The sequence below is a fragment of the Diabrotica virgifera genome, chromosome 1, assembly GCF_917563875.1.
Source record: "Diabrotica virgifera virgifera chromosome 1, PGI_DIABVI_V3a".
Taxonomy (NCBI): Eukaryota; Metazoa; Arthropoda; class Insecta; order Coleoptera; family Chrysomelidae; genus Diabrotica; species Diabrotica virgifera.
In genome coordinates this window covers 130,539,823-130,562,789 of record NC_065443.1, presented here as the reverse complement: position 1 = coordinate 130,562,789, position 22,967 = coordinate 130,539,823, and the positions used below count along the sequence as shown (strand labels likewise).

Here is a 22,967-nt window from a genome sequence, read left to right as displayed (position 1 = left end):
TACCATGACAACGCGAAAGTTAAGGATATTTGATTATATGAAAGTGTGCCAAAAACCCATTGAAAGTGTGCGGAAAAGTAAATCCCATTTAAAATACATTGTTACTTCACGCACACTTTAAACCGTTCACGCACTGCTATCTACATATAATGACAGTTTTCACAAACTAAAAACTTATACCTAATATGACATAGAGTAGATAAATTGCATTTTTAACACGGTTATAGAAAATAGTTATTTTACTAACAAGTGCAGAAAGTCATACTTTTCCGCACGCGACATCAGTTTGCCGAACGACGCGAAGCGGGAGTTCGGCAAGCAGTCGAGTGCGGAAAAAAAACTTTATGCAAGAGTTAGGAACAATATTTTTTCTACGAGTCTTTAAAAAATGACCAAATCTTAATCAATTAATTTAATTAATATGAAAATTCCACACCTGTAATTTTGAACCAATCAAAATACGTTATTTTGACAGATCACCATGGCAACGGAGGTATTTTATCGGAAATTTTTTGCTCGTAGGGTACCCAACAGCGAATTATAGTGGAAATTTTTTGACGTTTACAATAACAGAACATTTTTGACAGACTGGTTTTTATTTGTTTACATAATTTAAAATAAAACGCCAAAAAATAATTTTCTACCACTTGTAGTTACTCAAAACTTATGTAAAATTGAAGAATATAATATTTTCTATCTTGAAATGGTATTCCCATGCAACTACAATGAGTAGAAATTACGAATTTGAAAGCCTAAATAATTGCTGACAAAGCTATGGCGCGCTATTAATCTGTTCATGCAGCTTTGGATTTTCAAATGCAAATTTGGTGTGGAATTTTCTTACCGAATACCACGCGAAGTCAAATTAATATCCGGAAATTTTTTTTTGATCATGAATATTTTTAGAAAATTTCCCTCGTCTGCGACTCGGGAAATTTTCAAAATATTCATGATCTCAAAAAAATTTCCGGAAATAATTTGACCTCTAGTGGTATTACTAGTGAAAATACACACAAATTAATTCTTTGACAAGGTTGTCAAAACCAAATTTTCAATATAATTTGTTAGCATGACGACGATCTTGGTTTCCATGACGATGATTCAAAACGACTGTTATTAGGTTTGTTCCAACTCGATACAAAACCGTTCTTGAATCGTTACGCGCATGCGCAAAAACGAATAATTATGGGCAGTTACACATTTTTCGTTACTGCGGATACTCGTAACCGTTCAAGAACGGTTTTGTATCGAGTTGGAACAAACCTATTTTCTACCGATTTGACTTTCGAATATTATGTCAAAATAATTTTATTTCATCGAATTGTCGCGTTAATTTCATTAAAACAGGAACACAATAAGATACATTTGAAACAAAATAGTAAATAATATCTAAATATTAGTTTATTGCATGTAGGTATTATAATTATTTTAAGGCCATATTAAAATATCTACAAGCGTGCGGAAAAGTAAAACGCGTGCCGAAAAGTGAAACTTTCTAAACCAAAACGCGTGCGCGTAAGTAGACATTTTTGCACGCTCGTAGAAAAACATATTTTAACCTTAAATACGATTCATAAAAATTTAAGTCAATAGTGCAATTGTATTTGTCAAAATAAAAGAATGTTAATTTAATCCTAAATATATAAAATAAATATAAAACACTTTAAAATTCATAAAAAAGATAAGCTTCAAGTGGGATTATTGTAGACAATGTAATAAAAATATGAGTACGATAATCCAAATATCTGTTTGAAGTAAAATATGATGGCTCTGCTAAATACGGATTATTCATTGGGTTCGCAAAAATACGAGACTAGAAATTATAAAATTTAGTTTTAATTTTTAATATTTGGTGTATTGATAGGGGATTTAATATTTGGTGTATTGATTGATATTTAGGGCCCGGATAGCTTAGGCGGTAGTATGTTTGACTTCCACGCAGATAGGTCGGGGTTCAAAACCAAGCGCTGGCGAGAACATATAGACATTTTTAACCCTCCGTTAGTCGCGCGGTCTACAATCGTAGACCAATCTCATTAAAGTGGTCGCTAATTGCAGAAAACTGTACATACGCCCCCATCCCGCTTAGTAGCTGTCACTAATACTTCCAACAGTTCCAACTTACTCTTCAGTTTGCTAAACGCCGGCGATCTGTTTTCATTATTTTTTTACCATTATTCAAAGGGCACTGGTCTACAACCGTAGACCGCGCGACTAAGCGCGTTGCAGTTTTTAGTTGTATACAGGGTGTCCAGAAACTCTACCGACAAACGAATACAGGAGATTCCTCAGATAATTTTAAGACAATTTAACCTAATTCACTTAGTCCAAAAACGCTTAATAAGGGAGGTAGAACTATTTGAAGATGGCGTCTGGTAATTAGTTTTTCTTAAATACCTCCGGAACGCTTCCACTTATAAAAAGAATGTGTATGTACTTTGTACGCACGTAAGAAGTTATACTTCTATTATTATAATATAATTTCAACGAAATAAATATACCTACTTAACAGTTACAATACAAAAAATTAACAATAATTACCAAAAATGAACCAAAACTTAACAATGCCAAATATTAAAAAAAAAAAGAAAAAAATATGAATCGTCCGGGATTTGAACCCGCAATTTCGCGATTTTTTGATCTCTGGTCCAATGCTCTACCAACAAGGCCATCAAGCCGCATGCTAGTTACCTTTCAGATATACATAAAATTTGTAAAATAAAAGAATACCCATGAACGATCACATCAATGACATATTATTCAGATTATTAATAATCTATCTTTCTCGTTTGTTATTTATGGAAAAAACACAGCAAATACAAAATATGTGATTGATGTGATCGTTCATGGGTATTCTTTCATTTTTCCAACTGTAATTATACATCACGGTGACAAGTGAAATATAAAAATAGATGCTTTATTATTTTACGCCCAAGGAAGACAGATCCAAAGACACAAAATTATAATAAAAAACCTTTTAAACCACCTTTTTCAAATTGCGCAAGTTGTATTATTAATATTAATGTTAATAAATGAAATAAAAATATTTTGACGTTTCACAATTTGACAATTCACTTTTAACTGCAGTGCCTTAAAAATTTTAAAGCACTAGTGCCTTAAAGTAGCATTTTTAACGCTCCTATGGAGTCCTAAAAATTGCATTTTTAACACGTTTGTAGAAAAATGTATTTAAAAACACTAATGTATTCTTTCCACACTTTTTCTGGACTGATACATACATAAATTAAAACATTTTGAACTATAACTTCAAAAATATAATATGAAAACTATTTAAAAAGGCAGTATAACTATTATCTAACCTTTGTTGTTTCTCTTCCCACAAATTTTAAAATGCAAAAACCATACATAACCAAACCGTCAACCGTCCAAACCACAGCTGCGCTACAGCTGCCATATTGGATAATTTTTGACATGTCATTTGAACATCCAATCAGAACAAAGTTGTAATGCGCATGCGCCGGGATCGTAGGTTTTAACATATAAAAATTCACCCTCATATCGCGCGTAAAGTAGTATAACTTCAAAAACAAAAATTGGTATGCCGATTTATATTCCAGAGATAAATCGATTCCATCCATTGCAAATTTCTAGTACCGGTCATAGGCGTCCGTTTTGGGTAGGGCAACGGTTACTTTATCGCATAACTTTTTTCTCTTTAACTTCTAGGCATTTTTGACTCTGGATTATTAAATTGTGGGGTATTCTTGTACTAAAAAGTACTCCTGTTTCAAGTCAATAGGATACACCGTTTTTTAGAAAAATCAATTTGAAAATTTTTCATTTTTTATATAATAAAAAAAATTAAAAAAACTATTTAGAAAATCGAAAACTTGTACGTTTAATTATATTCCAGGGATGAATCAATTTCATTTATTGCTAATTTCTAGTATCGGTCATATGCGTCGGTTTTGGATAGGTCAACGGTTATTTTATCGCATAATATTTTTGTCTTTAATTTTTAAGAATTTTTTACACTAGATTATTAAATTATGAGGTATTCTAGTAGTAAAAGTTACTCTTGCTTTAAGTTGGTAAAATACGCTGTTTTGTTTGAATTTTTTTTTTCAATTTTCTTTCAAATTCAAGAGACGAAAAATTTTCAAATCGATTTTTCTAGAAAACGGTGCGTCCTACCGACTTAAATCAAGAGTAACTTTTAGTACTAGCGTACCCCACAATTTAATAATCCAAAGTGAAAAATGCTTAAAATTTAAAGACAAAAAATTATGCGATAAAAGAACCTTTACCCTACCCAAAACGGACGCCTATGACCGGTACTATAAATTCGCAATGTATGGAATCGATTTGTCTTTGGAAGATAAATATGCATACCAATTTTTGTTTTTCTAACTAGAAGCGTTCTGGGGGTATTTGAGAAAAACAAATTACAAGACGCCATTTTCAAAGAGCTCTAGCTCCCTTAGGAAGCATTTTCGGACTAGGTGAATTTGGTTAAATTGTCTTAAAACTACCTGAGGAATCTCCTGTCTTCGTTTGTCGGTAGAGTTTCTGGACACCCTGTATATAAAGCTAATATTGTAGCCTGCTGTGTACCTATATAAAGCTAAAACATAAATGAAAAAGTTTCAAGAAGGTATTTCATTGAAAACTTAGCATGGGAACTAATCAAACCGCAAATTGAATATGGATCAACTATACCTTCCCTGCTAAGAGAACTTATACGATGAGCTCGCGTACTGCTCGGAGTTCAAGAAGTCGTACCCCCTCCCCCTAATATTCCAACAAATTACGTGGGACGATGTTGTATTTGTTTGCTTTCAGCAATCCATTGGCATCGACTTTAAGTCAAACTATTCTATTTTATTATATTTTCTATGTAGTTAAAATATTTAACCCAACCAGTGGCTATTTTGCATTTTTTGGCATTGTGGCTATTTTGCAAGGACAGGGAGTTCACTGATGATGGACTGATAAGTCCGAAAACGTTCTAAATGTAATCCTTTTGGATTTTTTTAACAATTTTAATGCTTCATTAAAAATTTCATACCAACTACACCAGGGAATTTTTACTTCATGTTGTTATTTAATCTAATAATTAAAACTGGAGATATTGTGAAATTAGTGCAAAGTGGTTGCAAAATAAATGTTTTTCGAGGATTTTTTAATCGTAACTCGGCTTTGCCACATGCAAGTAAGTTTTACAAGTAAAATTTAATAAAAAATTTTGGCCTGGTAAAAGGTATATTAGTTTAAAAATCCCCTATAGGGCTACAAACATAGAAACAAAACGTTTTCGCTATGTAACAAGAGCATCATCAGTGTTACAAGAACATGGTGAGCCAACCAAAAAATACAAAGGTCAAAGCCTTTCAAAGACCTTTGTATTTTTTGGTTGGCTCTCCATGTTCTTGTAACACTGATGATGCTCTTGTTACAGAGCGAAAACGTTTTGTTTATATGTTTGTAGCCCTATAGGGGCTTTTTAAACTAATATACCTTTTACCAAGCCAAAATTTTTTATTAAATTTTACTTGTAATTAATGGTATACAGCCAACTACAGGAAATTTTTCCTAGTGGATTTTTAAGTTTTACAAAGTTTCATTTTAAAGCGTCATTGATAGACTTTAAATCTAAATTGGTTAAATTACGTTATTTTTATTTGTAGTAAAGTTATAGCAGTTTAAAATTCGGTTCGCGGTTCGTGCGCGTACCTTTTCGCTGTGAGCCGAATTTACGCCTTAGGACGCTCTATTAAAATATCGATTTCTTGTCCAAAAATAAACCTGCGAACATTTTTCCAAACTCAAAATGTTCCTTTTGCGTTATTTTATCTTGAATGTTAATCAAAGTATAAATGTGTATTGCTCAAACCCTTATAAACAAAGTTATTTCCAAATTTTGTAAGAAAATTACATTTTCAAATGTGTAGGTATAACTTGAATACAAATAAAGATAATTTAAAATTTAAATATAATATAATTATTTAATAATTAAAGCAATTTAACGAATTTTTATTCTCTAAATTAAGCTGTAAAATAAGACTATGTAGGTAAAGGTCATTTGCATGCGTCAAAGCCGACGTATGATTGAAAAAGCTCCGAAAAATAGAAGGCCTGGAAAAAGAAGTACCAAAGAAGTACCAAAAAAAAAAGTTGATTAATAGCAAGCTGAAAATTTGTTAGCAGTTTAACGGTGTCTAGTCGGACGAACTTTGATGTATGGGAACACTGGAACAGGGAAAATTTTAATTGTGGAACAAGTTAAAAATTTGGAACGTCAGATTACGAAAACGTTCCATGTATTTTGTCAGACAGAACTTTCAATTGATTTGTTACCATTTCATTAAACTTTGATGGAAAAATCAGACTGATATTTATGCGGGCATTTTAATAAATCCAATACGAAAAACATGTTAAATGAAAGGAATTATATTGCAGGCCAGGAACCGAAACCGTTGGTTACCACGCCATTTCGGGGGTGGACATTTTTTATTATATTTTGACCACAAAAGTTGATAAAATTATTCATTCTAAGCAAAAATTGTTCTATAGCTTTTTTTGATAAAATTAATAGTTTTCGATTTATTCGCTATCGAAAGTGTTAGTTTTGTATAGGAAAATCGAATGTTTTTCGATATACTGATTCATTTGTGATTCACCCAATTTTTGCCGTAGAAAAATTTTTTTCAAAGTTCTTGGGAACTAAATATCCTACAATTTTATATTGAATCATTTTTTCCTCTCTCTGATGCTAATCTTTCTATTCTGAAGGAAATGGCATTTTTTACCAAACTACAAAAATTCGTTATTCGCTTTTAACTTCCAGTTTTTTAAAAACTAATCATTCTAAGCCAGTCAAATTTCTAGAATCTATTAATAATACATAAATAAATAAGAATGAATAAGGCCAATGACTAAAAATATCGCTAACTTACATTATTATGCTTTCAATTGGATTTCTCCTTTTTTTTTTTAAATATATATTGATTTTTTAACCGAAACTTTTCTTATTTTTTATCTTAGAAAGTTTGGTAAAAATAATTTGATAGGTTTTTACAGGATCTATAAGACTGTTAATATTAAATCTTTTTAAAATCCTCCGTTGCAAAAAGAGGTGACTTTGAAAGGGTTAGTAAAATTGGTTTTTAATGTTATTACAAGTTTAATTGTTAATAATAGCTCATTCAATTTTTACCCTAGAAAAAATTTTTGCAAACCATGTTCTTGGGAATTAAATAAGCTATAATTTTATATTTAAACATTTTTTCGTATCTCTGATGCTAATCTTGCTATTCTGAAGAAAATGCCTTTTTTCAAACTACAAAAATTCGTCATTTACTTTTAACTCCAGTTTTTTAAAAATTAATTATTCTAAGCCAGTCAAACTTCTATAACCTATTAATAATACATAAATAAAAAAGACCAAATAAGGTCAATGACTAATTTTAATTAGGGTGGTGATTAGCGGGTTGCTTGCAATCACTTTTTCGCTGAAAAAATAGGGTCTGACATTCTTTTCATTGTAAGTCACTTAATTTTTAAGCTAGAGACTTTTTTATTTCTGGAGATAGATATTTTTAATTACTTTAAATTAATATGAACAAGTTGTTCTCGAAAAATGCATAGTTTTTCCGTCTTTTGACTTTGAAACTACAATATTTAGCATTTGACGAAGAAGAGCCATCATATAATAAAGTATAGCTCGATTACTATTGGTCTTAAAGAAAATTAAAAAAAAAAAAATACGGTTTTGTTTATTTTTTCACAAGGTACATTTTGGTTAGGTAAAGTTGTTTTGATGAAACGAACACTTTTGGAGTTATTAGCAGAAAACTTATTAGAAACATTGATTTTTTCGATTTAAAACTAATACTTTCGATAGCGAATAAATCGAAAACTATCAATTTTATCAAAAAAAACTATAGAACGTTTTTTACCAACTTTTGTGATTAAAATATAAGAACAAATTTCCACCCCCGAGATGGGGTGGCAACCACCCCCACGGTAAAAGCGCCTTTCGGCATGATATAGATTTTGATCCTTGGACTATCCACTACTTGTTCTCAAATTTTCAAGCAAATCTATCCATTCTGTAAAAATTGCTAGGTTTTGTCCTATTTTAAGCTTCATTACTTGGACTATTGGTGATAAATAGCAGTCTGATTTTTGCATGAGAGTTTATTGAAACGGTAAGAAATCAATTGGAAGTTCTGTGTGACAAAATACATGGAACGTTTTCGTAATCTGACGCTCCAAATTTTTAACCTGTTCCACAATTAAAACTTCCCTTGTTCCAGTGTTCTCGTACATCAAAGTTTGTCCAAATAGACACCGTTAAGCTCTTAACAAATTTTCAGCTTTCTATTAATCAACTTTTTTTTCGTACGCGTTGTTTTCTTTAAATTACACACATTTTATTTGAAACATTTTTTTCTCTTTTAGTTTACGAGCTGGAGTGTTAACATTTCAATTGTTTATAACAATTTTTTGACCAGTCATATCGACATCCACCCTCAAATTCGTAATCAGCTGCCAAAAAGACATAAAAAAATTGGGTATATTAAGCAGAATTAAAAAGTCCACTATTTTCAATGGTAAATAAACCACAACTTTACCAAAAAAATGATTTTGTTAACGTTTCGACTCCCAAGTCCGGTGTCGTTGTCAAAATACAAAATAGTACTAAATTAAAAAAAATGTTGTTGCCTAGTAAAAAAAAATTTTTTTAATTAAAATTTTTTTATGTAAAATTTAAAAAAAAAATAAAAAAAAATAAAAAAAAATTAATTAAAAATAATTAAAAAAAATCAACAACATTTTTGTTTAATTTAGTATTATTTTGTATTTTGACAACGACACCCGACTTGGGCGTCGAAACGTTAATAAAATCATTTTTTTTTTGTAAAATTGTGGCTTATTTCCCATTGAAAATAGTTGAATACAAAAATGCCACAAGGAAATAGATTCAGAAGACCATTAAAAAGTCCACGGTGTCCTAGCTGCGCCTAAACTAGTTTAAGTATAACGTAGCTCTCGTGTGCTTAGATTAAGTATTTAATTGTAAACTCCAATTTTTTTTATACTTTTGAATTTTCTACTTATAAATTTTATATTTTATTAAAGGACTTAATATGCCTTTTACCATCTACAAATTTTCTTGTCAGCATGGTTTATACTTTATGCAAAATTGCAACGATTAACGTTTTTCCTTCCTATCGAATCTTTCTACCAGTGAAATTTTATTAAAACTTGGTTCGTGTCTGCGGCTGACGTTTTCGCAATACGCTATTACTATAAATTTTCGAGTTTTGACAGCTGGGAAAAAATAGTCTTTTGTCGATACAGCGAAATATTAGTAATGAAGCTTTGCATTTCAGTGCTCTCGATTTATTTCGTAAATAAATGTTCTCGATTTTTATGGGTGGTTGTGTCATTTTTAGGGTTATTTGTTGGCGATTTATGGTCTAATCGTGCAAGTTGGCGCTGGTTATTTACATCTGTTGTTCGAGTAGACTTAATTATCATTTTTTAGCAATAAAATATTAATTACGGCAAAGAATAATGTACGAGCCAGTTCCCATGTCAGTTGGCCACCTTTGGAATTTGCAGTTTACGGCGATTACCATAAACAAATCATTAGGGGAGTGCAATTAGAACGAAAAATACAATGTTTCGGAAAAAATCAAACAAGGTTATATTTTTCTAAAACTTTTTTTGTTAGTTTATAAATATGTTAAAGTAAAAAGTTCTACTCACAAATTTCGCCGCTAATTGTTTATTAATTGTTTAAACAATAACAATTGTTTTTTATAAATAATGTTAAGAATATGGGTGAATTCAACATTTTATTTTGATAAAAAATGTTTTTATTTTAGTTTTGATTCTGCTGAACCCGAATCTGACATTACAATTTGCAAATTCAAAATGGCGGATTCAAAATCGCGGATTTTTTCCTAAAAATCCTTAAAAAGTAGTTGTAAAATCCGAATTTTTTTTATAAAACGTGTTTGTTTACATATATGTGGATATTTTTAAGAGGTTACTGAACCTGAATCAATTTTTTTATTAATTTAAATTATAAAATGGCAGATTCAAAATGGCGGATAATTTAAAAAATAGTTGTAAAAATAATTTCTATACAGAATGTATTTATTTCTACATATATTTATTTTTGAGAGCTTTGATAAACCTAACTTAAATGTTAACATTATAAACTAGAAAATGGCGGATCCAAAATGCGGATTTTCTAAAAAGAACATAAAAAAGAACATTTTTCTAAAACATTTATTGTCTTTATTTTTAACAGATTGTTGAATCTGAATTAAAGATTAAAAATTTAAATTTCAAAATGGCGGATATTTAAATGAAAAAGAAGTAGAATCCAATCAAACAAATTTCAGTTATGAGTAAAATACCTATATTTTTCATAATACTGAAAATTGTTATTATGGAAAGTTGTTCAGAATTAAAAACGATGTGTCAATATGCAATTACACTCTTCTAATCGAAATATTGTGAACTATAAAGGTACATATTTATTGCGCGAAATATAATTTTTTTACATACCTCGTATAATATTGATAAAATATAATATTTTATATTTGCATATTAAGTGTTCGACCATGCACAGCTATTTATGACGAATAACTTTCTTCATAAAATTAATAATAAAACAGTTATCATAAATAAATAATAAATGAAAATTTAATGATGGGTATAATTAATTTGAAACAATATTAAAAAAAACAAATTTTTGATTAAAAGGATATAATTACATATTGGAACATAGTTTTTAATTCCAAACAACTTTTTTTATAAAAATTTTCGATATTGTGAAATATAAAGGTACTTTACTCTTGAGTGAAATTGATATTTTTTGACATACCTCGTACAAAATTAACAAAATTTGATATTTGATGGTTGCATCTTATGTTATATACGATGCAGAGTATTTTATAAAGAATAACTTTTTTTCGTAAATCTGATATTAAAAAAGTTATCAATAGGTTCCAAGTTACGCAGACATACTGTATAAGAGCTAAAAAAAAATTTTTTTGTTGAACATTTATTATTGTTGAAGCTTATTATTAAATGTATTTTAGGTAAGTTTTACAGAAAAAAGTTTTGATCACTCTGTATATACATTTTTTCAGCTGGTAATTTTCGGTTTTTGTATTACATTTTTGTTATCTTTCTTAATTTTCTCAAAAATAAATTGTTTATTTTATTTTTAAAGTAAAATAATTCAGTATTTTTTTAAGATTACATCCTAAGCTTTAAAAAAATATCAAAAAAATTGTATTAGATTTATTCAAACTTGAGTAATACCGTCTTAAATTGGTGGGAATTCTGTAAAATTACGAAGCTTTCAAAAATTACATTTTTTGAGACATCGTATTATTTGAATTAAATTTTTGAGATTTTTTTTGAACAAAACATCGTTTAGTAAGATTATTGAGAGGTAAGTTGTGCAAATTTGAGAGTTTTATAAGTAAAATTGTATTAGTTACAAATTTTTAAATCATTTTTAAACAAAATTCATGTAAGGCTCACTTTCCGCCTACACCGTACTTATGTCCATACATTTTATTTCTTTTTATTACAACCATAAGATAGTCTATTTCATCTTCTTTCATGTCCAATTTGTAAAATTTCTTTTGATCCATTAGTTCAAGAATTACATTAAAAAAACTCAACCGTGCACTTCTTCCAACGCTAGTTTACAGTGCGCCAATGTGTGTGAGAAGGGTGACTTTAGCGTTATAAATAAAAAATTACAGCAGCTAGAGATTTAATTTTAGAAAAATCTTTATATAAAGTTTTTTTTGTAAAATTTTCTGAATTTTTTAATAGTCAAGTCAGTTTTTTCCTAAAAATTATATTTTCGGAGTTACCTAAAAAAACATCTAACTTCTCTGTTCATTTGTTTAATAAAAAATGAAGCACCCACTTCTCGAGTAGAACTTTTTGATATGTTGTTTATTAAACATTTCTTAATGAAATTACAAAAAGATTTATCTTGTTTGATTTTTTCCGAAGTGAAAATCTAAATGCACTCCCCTACATATAGTCTGGGCAGGTTATCGGAGAATAGGCCGTTTTTGGGAAAAGTTATTTACCAGCAATTTTATTGCTGAAATCGAATCTAATGATTTCATATATTAATATTATAGGTATGTAAAGTCCGCAGATAGTGTGCTACTTTTTATATAAACATAATGGCGCCCGAAGATCGTGTTTTTTTTTCAATTTTTGCTCTATAACTCCAAAGATTTAAACTTAACACCAAAAACACTCAAATAAAAATTCACCATAATTAAATTCTACATAGAGACATGTTTTTCCCGATTTACTTCGACGAAAATTTTCCCCGGAAAATGTGGTTTTTTCCAGAAAAATCTTTAATTTTCAACTAAAATTTAAGATAAGTAATTGTTTATCAAAAAATAAATCACTTGGTAATGTAAAAGCCCTTTTTGTATAGATTATAATTCCAGAAGTCAAAGGAAATTGAATAAACAGTTTAGCAACAATTGAATTGTTAATTTAATTTAAGCGGCGTCAGGAATATTGTAAGATTATAAACAATTGATTGGCTTATAAACAAATATAATATCTAGGAAAATATTAAATTAAATTAAATCATGAAAACGGTATTGGAAAAAAACCAGCAGGATGCTTCTTTTAAAAGAAAAACGTTTAATTGTGATAAATGGTTCCTGAGATATAACCGGTCCAACTTGACCGGCATTTACGGCAAAGATATAGACAATAGGATCATAGTTTTCGAACCATTTTCGAACCAGCGATAAAATTGCTGGTAAATAACTTTTCCTTGTATTTTGCTAATTAGCCCAGAGTAATAATTTACTTGAGTTTATAAGTTTCCATGTTAATTATTATGGCATATTTTATTAATATATGTATATTAAATACACTACTTTTCTGGTTATTTATTTATTTCCAACAACAAGGAAAAAATTCGCTAAATCGTGGCTTTTCATTATTCTTCATATTTTGGTATCATAACGCTGGATGGGTCTTTGTCTGTCTGGCTATATTCTTCCACTCATATCTGTCTTGTGTCCTTTTCCTTCATTATCTTATCTTCATAGTTTTATTTTCGTATTTCACGTCATGCAATCATCTCGTTCTGGACCTTCGGGATATTTTCTTTGCAGTTTTGCATCATCTCCGACTGTTATGTCGGAGCCATAACAGTCTTTGACTTTTCACCAATCTTACGATATAATATTCTGCATTTAATTAAGTAACCTCTTCGTTTCTCCTGATTAATTTTCTCGTAATCTTTCTCTCGAATGTCCTGAGTTGGGTTTCATCTCTTTTCGTCATTACCCAGGTTTCTCAACCATAGGTTACATTGGATCTAATTAACGTTCTGTAAATAGTCATTCTGGTTCTACTGTCTAATATTTTTTTTTCATTCACTTACCTACATCAACATACGTTGATGTACCAGATTTTCTCATAATTATAAAACCAGAGAGAACTATGGAAAAATGTCATCAAAACATTACATACAATTAATGATAACTGTAGTTGATGATATAAGAAGTCCTATTCCCGTTTGTGGAGTGGAAAATGGATAAAGGTAAAGTTACCGGTGAAACCATTTGTGCCACCATCACTACACTGGAGACCTACACCGGAAATCAGAAAGCTTAAAATTGAAAATATTTGATAATATGAAAAATTTATATTTTTCAAAAACATTACTTATATAATTAGTGTTATATAAAAATTAATTCAATTTTCTATGTTGTTTTCTAAGAACAAGATTATATTGTTACTAAAAACCATGCAATTATATATAAGAAAAAACTGCAAACAATCGGAAGACTATAACCATGCATTTATGTATAATGAACACTTACCTTGAGACCAAAAACTTCCATTCTAGCTTGCGTAATCTATTTGAGGTATTGATTTTGAAGTGGATCTAAATCTGCAACAATAAATATACAATTAGTATAACTTAAAGTACTGTACTATTAATGTTTTTATTTATATTAAGGTGATACAGTAGCGATCAACAGGTAGCCAAAACGCGTTCCAAGATTGCGGCTGTAATTTTGAATATTTTTTCGAGATATTTGGCACACGTGTTCGTAATATAATAAAGAATGGCGGTACAGAGCCCAATTTAAAAAATATATTAATATGTGGAAATTACTCTGTAATTAAATACAATTTAAAAAAAACGAGCCTGTACCGCCATTAAGAAGAACAAAAAAATACACTTTCTTCAAATAAACTTTTTTATCCGATGCCTAGATTTTGTGTCATTTTGGAACTACTAATGAAATAAAAAAATTTAGTAGTTCCAAAATTACACAAAATCTAGGCATCGGATAAAAAAGTTTATTTGAAGAAAGTGTATTTTTTTTTTAGTCTTCTTAATGGCGGTACAGGCTCGTTTTTTTAATATTTTATTTAATTACAGAGTAATTTCCACATATTAATATATTTTTCAAGTTGGCTCTGTACCGCCATTCTTTATTATATTACGAATACGTGTGCCAAATAGTTCGAAAAAATATTCAAAATTACAGCCGCAATCTTGGAACGCGTTTTCGCTTCCTGTTGATCGCTACTGTTTCCTCTTAATAAAAATAACCATAATAGACAAGGCGAGAACGGCGGGTTCGTTGGGAAAAATATTCCCATAAGATTTTTTTGCATAATTACATTCGTGAGACATTCCAGAATAAGATTCAAGAAGTCGCCCACGTGAAGAGTGGGCCAAATTTTTTTTAACAATTTTTTTAATCAAATTGCAAAAATCAATATTTTTGGACAAGACAATTTTTTTGTAGGTTTTTTGGACCATTCTGGATAAAAAAGGTCTCTTCTAATGTTTCTCTAAAGTTGATTGTTTTCGAGTTATAAGCAATTTAAAATTGAAAATAGCGAAAAATGGCGATTTTCAGGGCTTAATAACTCGGTTAAAAGTCATTATTTTTAAAGTCAGAAAGTGATTAAATCAAAGCTTAATGCCCCCCCTACAAGATCCCGAAGAAATTTTTGTCATTATTTTATTACTAAGCTGTTATTTTTAAGTAACAATATTGAGAATTTATTTATGTATTATTACCAGGTTCCAGGGTTTTAACCGGAAGTACTGTTTTAAAGTCGCCGAAATAATACAAGCGATATATTATTCGACGCGCCTTAGCAAGATAAAAAATATATGTAGGTACTTCCGATTTTTATTGCACATCCGGTTAAATAATTAGTACATAATTATTAACATAATATAGTAGGTGGAATCGGTAGCTGAGTTCAGTTCTTAAATTTTTCCTTCAGTACATATCTCTAATTTCATTATTTTCCAAAGCAGCGATATTGTATCCAACGTGTTTAAGTGGTGTACAAGTCATTTTGCCCTAAAATAAGCGTTTAATACATTGTACTTAAATGGTAAATATATCGACTACCATGTAAAACCAAATTTGCGTTTTATACAAAGCAAACATATGCTTCTTATTTACATTATTTAATCTTCCGTGCTTGCAGTCCGTCCTTCAAAGCTCACAAAGCAGTGTCTAAATTTACTCCGGCGGTGAAATAAGGCGTCCGATCATCAACTCAGTGAGTATAAATAGGTAATTTGTGGTGTCTGTCGCCACTCGAGATATATGTACGACGCATTACAATAGTGCAATTAAAGCGAAATGTAATTAGAAGATAATTGTACAGCAAAAGCTCGTGTCGACATACTAGTTACGTATACATATGGATGGAGTAGGAGTAGAGGCAGAAACGTACACATTTACTACGATGGATTATAATTACACCTGCAACTTCACATCGATGCACTTTTACAGAAGAGCATTTTAAATCGGAATGAGCTTTTAGTTTGCAAATTAGAATGGTTGTTAGAATGTTCTTTATCTAAAGTTTGTAAAGTAGCCTTGAACATTACACTGTAGGTATAATTAACTAAACTAGATATTATATTGTACTAGATATACCTATTGCAAATATCGTATACACAACTTTTTTATTACGTTATGAGAATACTGCAACATAAATTAAAAATTTACATTACACTGTAGGTATTATTAACTAAACTAGATATTATATTGTACTAGATATACCTATTGCAAATATCGTATACACAACTTTTTTATTACGTTATGAGAATACTGCAACATAAATTAAAAATTGTTTTATACTCGATTTGAAAATGTATGATAGTGTGGCATAATTTTATTAAACAAAATATAATATATTTAATATATTAATGTCTGAAAAATTATTGTTAAAATAATTAAACCATTAGGTATTAGTCCAGGAACCGAAGCTCTTCACCTCGCAATTTTTACAGAATAAATCGATTTGCTTGACAATTTAAGAATAAGTACTGGATAGTCCAAGGAATAAAAATATATATAATGCCGAAAGGCGCTTTTATCATGGGGGTGGTTGCCACCCCATCTCGGGGTCGAAATTTTTTATTATATTTTGACCGCAAAAGTTAATAAAAACGTTAATTCTAAGCAAATATGTTCTATATCTTTTTTTGATAATATTAATAGTTTTGATTTATTCGCTATCGACAGTGTTAGTTTTATATCGAAAAAAATCGATGTTTTTCTATATTGGGACCGTGCAAGTTCGGAAAAGCGACACCTGGTTTCTTCGCTCTGCACTTTTATTCGCATTTAATTATATTGGTCAATCATATGGTCCTGGTTACTGGATAATTGTCAAGGCCATTGTCCAAAAAAAAAATAATAAGAAGAAAAAATAAGATTTAGGTTATATTATTAAAACGTAAACAATTGTATGTAGTAAATAAAATTGGTTATTAAAATGCAGTACTGCAAACAAAATACAATTAATTAAATTTACCTTTATATAATACTTGCATATCATATCAATATTGTGAAGCAATATACAGGGTGTCCCGAAAAGATTGGTCATAAATTATACAACAGATTCTGGGGTCAAAAATAGGTTGATTGAACCTCACTTACCTATATACAATAGTGCACACAGAAAAAGTTACAGTCCTTTGAAGTTACAAAATGAAAATTGATTTTTTTTTCATATATCGAAAACTCCTACAGGTTTTTTATTGAAAATGGACATGAGGAATTTTTATTACAGCAACACGTTAAAAAAAAATTATAGTGAAATTTGTGCACCCCATAAAAATTTTATGGGGGTTTTGTTCCCTTAAACCCCCCAAACTTTTATGTACGTTCCAATTAAATTATTATTGTGGCACCATTAGTTAAACACAATATTTCTAAAACTTTTTTGCCTCTTAGTACTTTTTTGATAAGCCAGTGTTTATCGAGATATTTTGAATATTTGTCGAATCCACCACCTATTTGTATATGTTTCAGTATGATTATAGACACCTGTTAATAATCTGAAAATTTATTTATAACTTAAATTTTTTGGTACATTTTGAAAAAGAAGCCACATCTCGACAAAAGCTGACTTATCAAAAAAAGACTAAGAGGCAAAAAAGTTTTAAAAACACTGCCTTTAACTAATGGTACCACAATAATAGTTTAATTGGAACGTACACAAACATTTGGGGGGTTTAAAGGAACAAAACCCCCATAAATTTTTTATGTAAATATAGTAAAAAGGAAGCCGCATCTCGATAAAAACTGGCTTATCGAAAAAATACTAAGAGGCAAAAAATTTTTAAAAACGTTGTGTTCAACTAATGGTACCACAATAATGAATTAATTGGAACGTACACAAAAGTTTGGGGGGGTTTAATGGAACAAAATCCCCATAAATTTTTTATGGGGTGGACAAATTTCACTATAATTTTGTTTTAAGGTGATCCTGCCATTAGAATGATACATGCCCGTTTTCAATAAAAAATCTTTGAGAGTTTTCGATATATTGAAAAAAATCGATTTTCATTTTGTAACTTCAAAGGGCTGTAACTTTTTTTATGAGCACATTTGTACCAAGGTAAGTTAGGTTCAACCGAACTATTTTTGACCCCAGAATGTGTGGTATAATTTATGACCATTCTTTTCGGGACACCCTGTATAATTTTTCTTCTTAAATGACAATAGGTATGAAATGTACGTCAATTTGACAATTTCAATTGACAATATGAATTATTTAAGAAAGTTGCAATATTTCTCCGCTATTCGCGCACGATCGTTTCGCGTATCCCTTCTGAGTACTTGCACACCGCGAATAGGTACTCATTTACGATTCACTCAATTTTTGCTGTAGAAAAAATTTTTTCACATTAAGTTCTTGGGAATTAAATAACCTATAATTTCATATTTAAACATTTTTTCGTATCTCTGATACTAATTTTACTATTCTGAAGAAAATGGCATTTCTTACCTAACTACAAAAATTCGTTATTCGCTTTTAACTCCAGTTTTTTAAAAACTAATCACTCTAAGCCAGCCAAACTTCTAGAATCTATTAATAATACATTAATAAAGAAGACTGAATAAGGCCAATGACTAAAAACATCGCTAACTTACATTATTGTGCTTCAAATTGGATTTCTCCATTTTTTTTTAAAGAAATATATTGATTTTTTAACCGTAACTTTTTTATTTGTTATCTTAGAAAGTTTGGTAAAAACCATTTTGTAGATTTTTACAAGATCTATAAGGCTGTTAATATTAAATCCTTTTAAAACCATCAGTCACAAAAAGAGGTGACTTTGAACAGGTTAGTAACGGTGGTTTTTGCATATTATTACAAGTTCTACTTGTCAATAATAGCTCACACAATTTTTGCCGCAGAAAAAATTTTTGTAAACCAAGTTCTTGGGAAATTAAATAAGACAATTTCATATTAAAACAGTTTTTCGTATCTCTGGTGTTAATCTTTATATTCTGAAGAAAAAGGCATTTTTTACCAAACTACAAAAATTCGGTATTCGCTGTTAACTCCATTGTTTTAAAAACTAATCATTCTAAGCCAGTCAAACTTCTAGAACCTATTAATAATACACAAATAAAGAAGAGCAAATAAGGTAAAATGACTAATTTTAATTAGGGTGGTAATTAGGAGGTTGTTTTCGATCACTTTTCGCTGAAAAAAATAGGGACTGACATTATTTTCATTATAAGTCACTTAATTTCTGAGCCAGAGACTTTTTTGTATTTCTGGAGATAGATATTTTTAAATACTTTAAATTAGTTTGAACAAGTTATCCTCGGAAAATGCATAGTTTATCCGTCTTTTGACTTAGCTGATAACTACAATATTTAGCATTTGACGAAGAAGAACTATCTTATAATAAAGTATAACTTGATTACTATTGGCTTTAAAGAAAATTTTAAAAAACTGTTTTGTTTATTTTTTTACAAGATACATTTTTGTTAAGTAAAGTTGTTTTGATAAAACGAAAACTTTTTGAGTTATTAGCAGAAAACTGATTAAAAACATTGATTTTTTCGATATAATACTAACACTTTCGATAGTGAATAAATCGAAAACTATTAATTTTATCAAAAAAATGTTTAACGCATTTTTTGCTTAGAATGAATGTTTTTATCAAATTTGGCGGTCAAAATATAATAAAAAATTTCCACCCCCGAGATGGAATGGCAACCACCCCCATGGTAAAAGCGCCTTTCGGCATCATGTAGATTTTGATCCTTGGACTATCCACTACTTATCCTCAAATTTCCAAGCAGATCGATCTATTCTGTAAAAATTGCGAGGTTTTGTCCTATTTTAAGCTTCATGACTTGGACTATATTGTAAACAAAATTCGATGTGTAGTTTAATATACAGTTGAGTCCCTAAATCTTTACCCGTACGTCATCTTTTAAAGCATACGAAATAAGTCGATGATAAGTCGGAAATTGAAATTTACTAAACGCAACAGCAAGTCACTTACTGTCACTTGCTGTTGCGTTTGGTAAATTTCAATTTCCGACTTATCATCGACTTATTTCGTATGCTTTAAATGATGACGCACGGGTAAAGATTCAGGGACTCAACTGTATCTATTAACTCATTATAGTCTGTAAACATAAATTAATCTTGCCCGGTAGTAATCTTGTACCCCCAGTAAATTACACTAAACAGCATGATCAGTCATTAAAAGAAAGTTACTTGGATTCGGTATGAAAAAATAGTTGGCCGTCGTAATGGCCGACTGATTTACCCTAAAAACTTACGTCATCTTCAAGTAAAGTAGTGAACTTGTGATGTAGTCTAAATAAATAATTTAAGTCATTCTACTCTATGTTTATACTTCTTGGAAAGCAGATAATAGAAACCCGATCTACTTATACGATGTGGTGGTAGGCAAGCGCGGCTCCTCCTTAGGGTCAATTGGTCAATGACCCCCCTAAAATAATCTCATAAAAATACCAATTTTATTAAAAATATCTTTTATCTAAAACTTCACTCTGAAATATAAAATTCTCTCTCAGCAGTCTGCATTGGCAAAACAAATATAATAGATATAATAACGTCGCGCCTCGCGCTATACACAAGCCCGTGGCTGGGCCGTATTTTAAATTGTCTATATACAGTTCTTATGGCTTATGGACAAATGCATGTAAAATAGAAAAGAGACGGCAGATAGCAATTTCGTGGGCGAGAGTGGGAGTGACCTTTCCGTCGTATACCTCTAGTAGAGTCGACGGCCTCACGTTTAGTTAGTTACCGTCTGCTGACCGCACTTCACGGCAGGTCTATATCGATCGCGGCGTATTTGCGTAATTTATTTTGTTTTGTTGGATTTTTTTGTGATTGTAACAAAAACAAGATGAGTGTTGTTGACGAAATAATTGCCTTAAAATCTGCTGGAACACTAAATTATGAACGGCGGCTTGAGAAAAAAGAAAGTGGTCGACCAAAACCAAACATGAATTTAAAACAAACAACAAAGGATAGGGGTAAGGACATTCAAAGATATTTTAAAGAATCAATGTACAATTTGTGTGATTGGATTTGTGGCTGCAGTGTGAGAAATGCATTTTTTTGCTATCCGTGTTTACTGTTTTCGAATGACGCTGTATGGGCGAAAAATGGAGTAACTGACATTAAGCATTTAAAAGTGAAAATTACAAAACATGCCTCTTCAACTACTCATATAAATTCATCAATGAGTTACGCAAGTTTAGGACGTGTTAACATAAGACAGCAACTTGATAGTGTATATCGTAAATCTGTGCATGACTTTAATGAATTGGTATCTAAAAATAGGTATATTTTAAACAAACTAATCGACTGTGTAAAATTTTGTGGAGTTTTCGAAATTGCATTGCGCGGTCATGACGAAAGTGACAGCTCCAATAATCGTGGAATTTTTCTGGGCCTTATCGATTTTGTTTCTGAACTGGATTTAATGTTTAAAGAACACATTGAAAAAAGTACAGTATTTAAAGGAACATCGAAAACAATTCAGAACGATATTTTAGAATCAATGTTAGCCATTGTGCATACTCATATCATGAAGGAGATTGGCCAGACAAATTTTGTGGCCATTCAAGTAGATGAGACCACAGACAGCTCCAATAAAACGCAGATGATTACCATATTGCGATATGTATTAACTGGTATTGTACATGAAAGATTTTGGAAATTTGTTAACCCCCTAGGTACTACAGCACAACATTTAACTAATGTAATATTGGAAGAACTTCAATTATTAAAAATTAATGAAGCACCTGAAAAATTGATTGCCCAAAGTTACGATGGTGCATCAGTCATGAGCGGTAAACTGGGAGGAGTACAAACAAAAATTAAAGAAATATACCCAAATGCACACTTCATTCACTGCTATGCCCATCAATTTAATCTTATCCTCCAAAAAGCGGCGAGTCAACACAAACCGATAAAAATATTTTTTGCAAATTTACACGGATTTTCGTCCTTTTTCGGCCGATCTCCAAAACGTACGATGGTTCTGGATAGAGTGGTTAAAGTAAGGCTACCTAAAGCTGCGCCTACTCGATGGGCTTTCAATACAAAATGTGTTGAAATTGTATACACTTATAAAGATGATTTAAAATCTTGCTTAGAGGAAATTATTGATGAGGAGCAAGATGGTAACAATATAAATCAAGCAACTGGTTTAAAAAGACATTTGGAAGATGAGCATTTTTTATTTTGGTTAAATTTTTTCCATAAAATAATGCCCCATGTTGATATATTGTTTAAACAATTGCAAATGCGAGACATTGATGTTATATCTGTCAAAAATTGTATCCTGTCTTTTAACAACAATATCCAAATAATTAGAAATACTATTTTGGAATCAGAAGTACCAAGCACATCAACAGCAAAAAAAAGAAAAACTACTGCAGAGGATCCAAAGCGACGAACTGCACTTGAAATTTGTGATATTATTATATCTGAAATAAATCACAGGTTTAGTTTCAATGATCATCTCATGATTTCACAGTTATTCTACATAGAGAAATTTGAAGCATACACTACCAACTTTCCGCAAAATATTTTAAAAATGGTGACGGCTAATTATCCCACAGTGAATATTTCCAAACTAAAATCGGAACTTGAAGTCTTATATTGTCGTGAGGATTTTCGCAATAGTGCTGGTGCAGTAGCCATACTTCAGCTTTTTATTAACATGAATTTGTCTGAAACATTTTCTGAAGCAGTGAAGTTATTAAATATTTTGTGCACACTCCCTATGACAACCGTGGAAAGTGAGAGATGTTTTTCTACTTTAAAAAGAGTAAAAACATTCCTGCGTAATACGATGGGACAACCTAGACTTAGTGCCTTGTCTATGCTGAGCATCGAGAAAACGCTTGTCAAGAGCATTCCAAATTTCAATGAGAAGGTCATAGACTATTTTGCAGAACTAAAGGATAGAAGAATTGACTTAAAATATAAAAATATTTAAAGTAAGTTTCGTTTTAATAAATTTACAATTTATTATACTATAAATATTCCTATCTATATATCAGTCAATAACCTGTTCATACCATTTTTCCTATATTTTTTAAAAGATTTACTCTAAAAAAAGA

The 22,967-nt window shown here is 30.3% G+C and overlaps 1 protein-coding gene across 3 annotated transcripts in view; it reads right to left on the bottom strand.

Annotated features, from left to right (window-relative positions):
- LOC114326427 (glucose transporter type 1) overlaps nucleotides 1–22,967 on the bottom strand; it is a 659,305-nt gene that overhangs the window by 494,365 nt on the left and 141,973 nt on the right. For all 3 annotated transcript variants that reach the window (XM_028274797.2, XM_028274796.2, XM_028274795.2), the window contains exon 2: nucleotides 13,878–13,948. In XM_028274797.2, coding sequence (XP_028130598.1) covers nucleotides 13,878–13,898 — 21 coding nt within the window. In that variant the 5' untranslated portion in view covers nucleotides 13,899–13,948. The remainder of the gene's footprint in view (nucleotides 1–13,877; nucleotides 13,949–22,967) is intronic.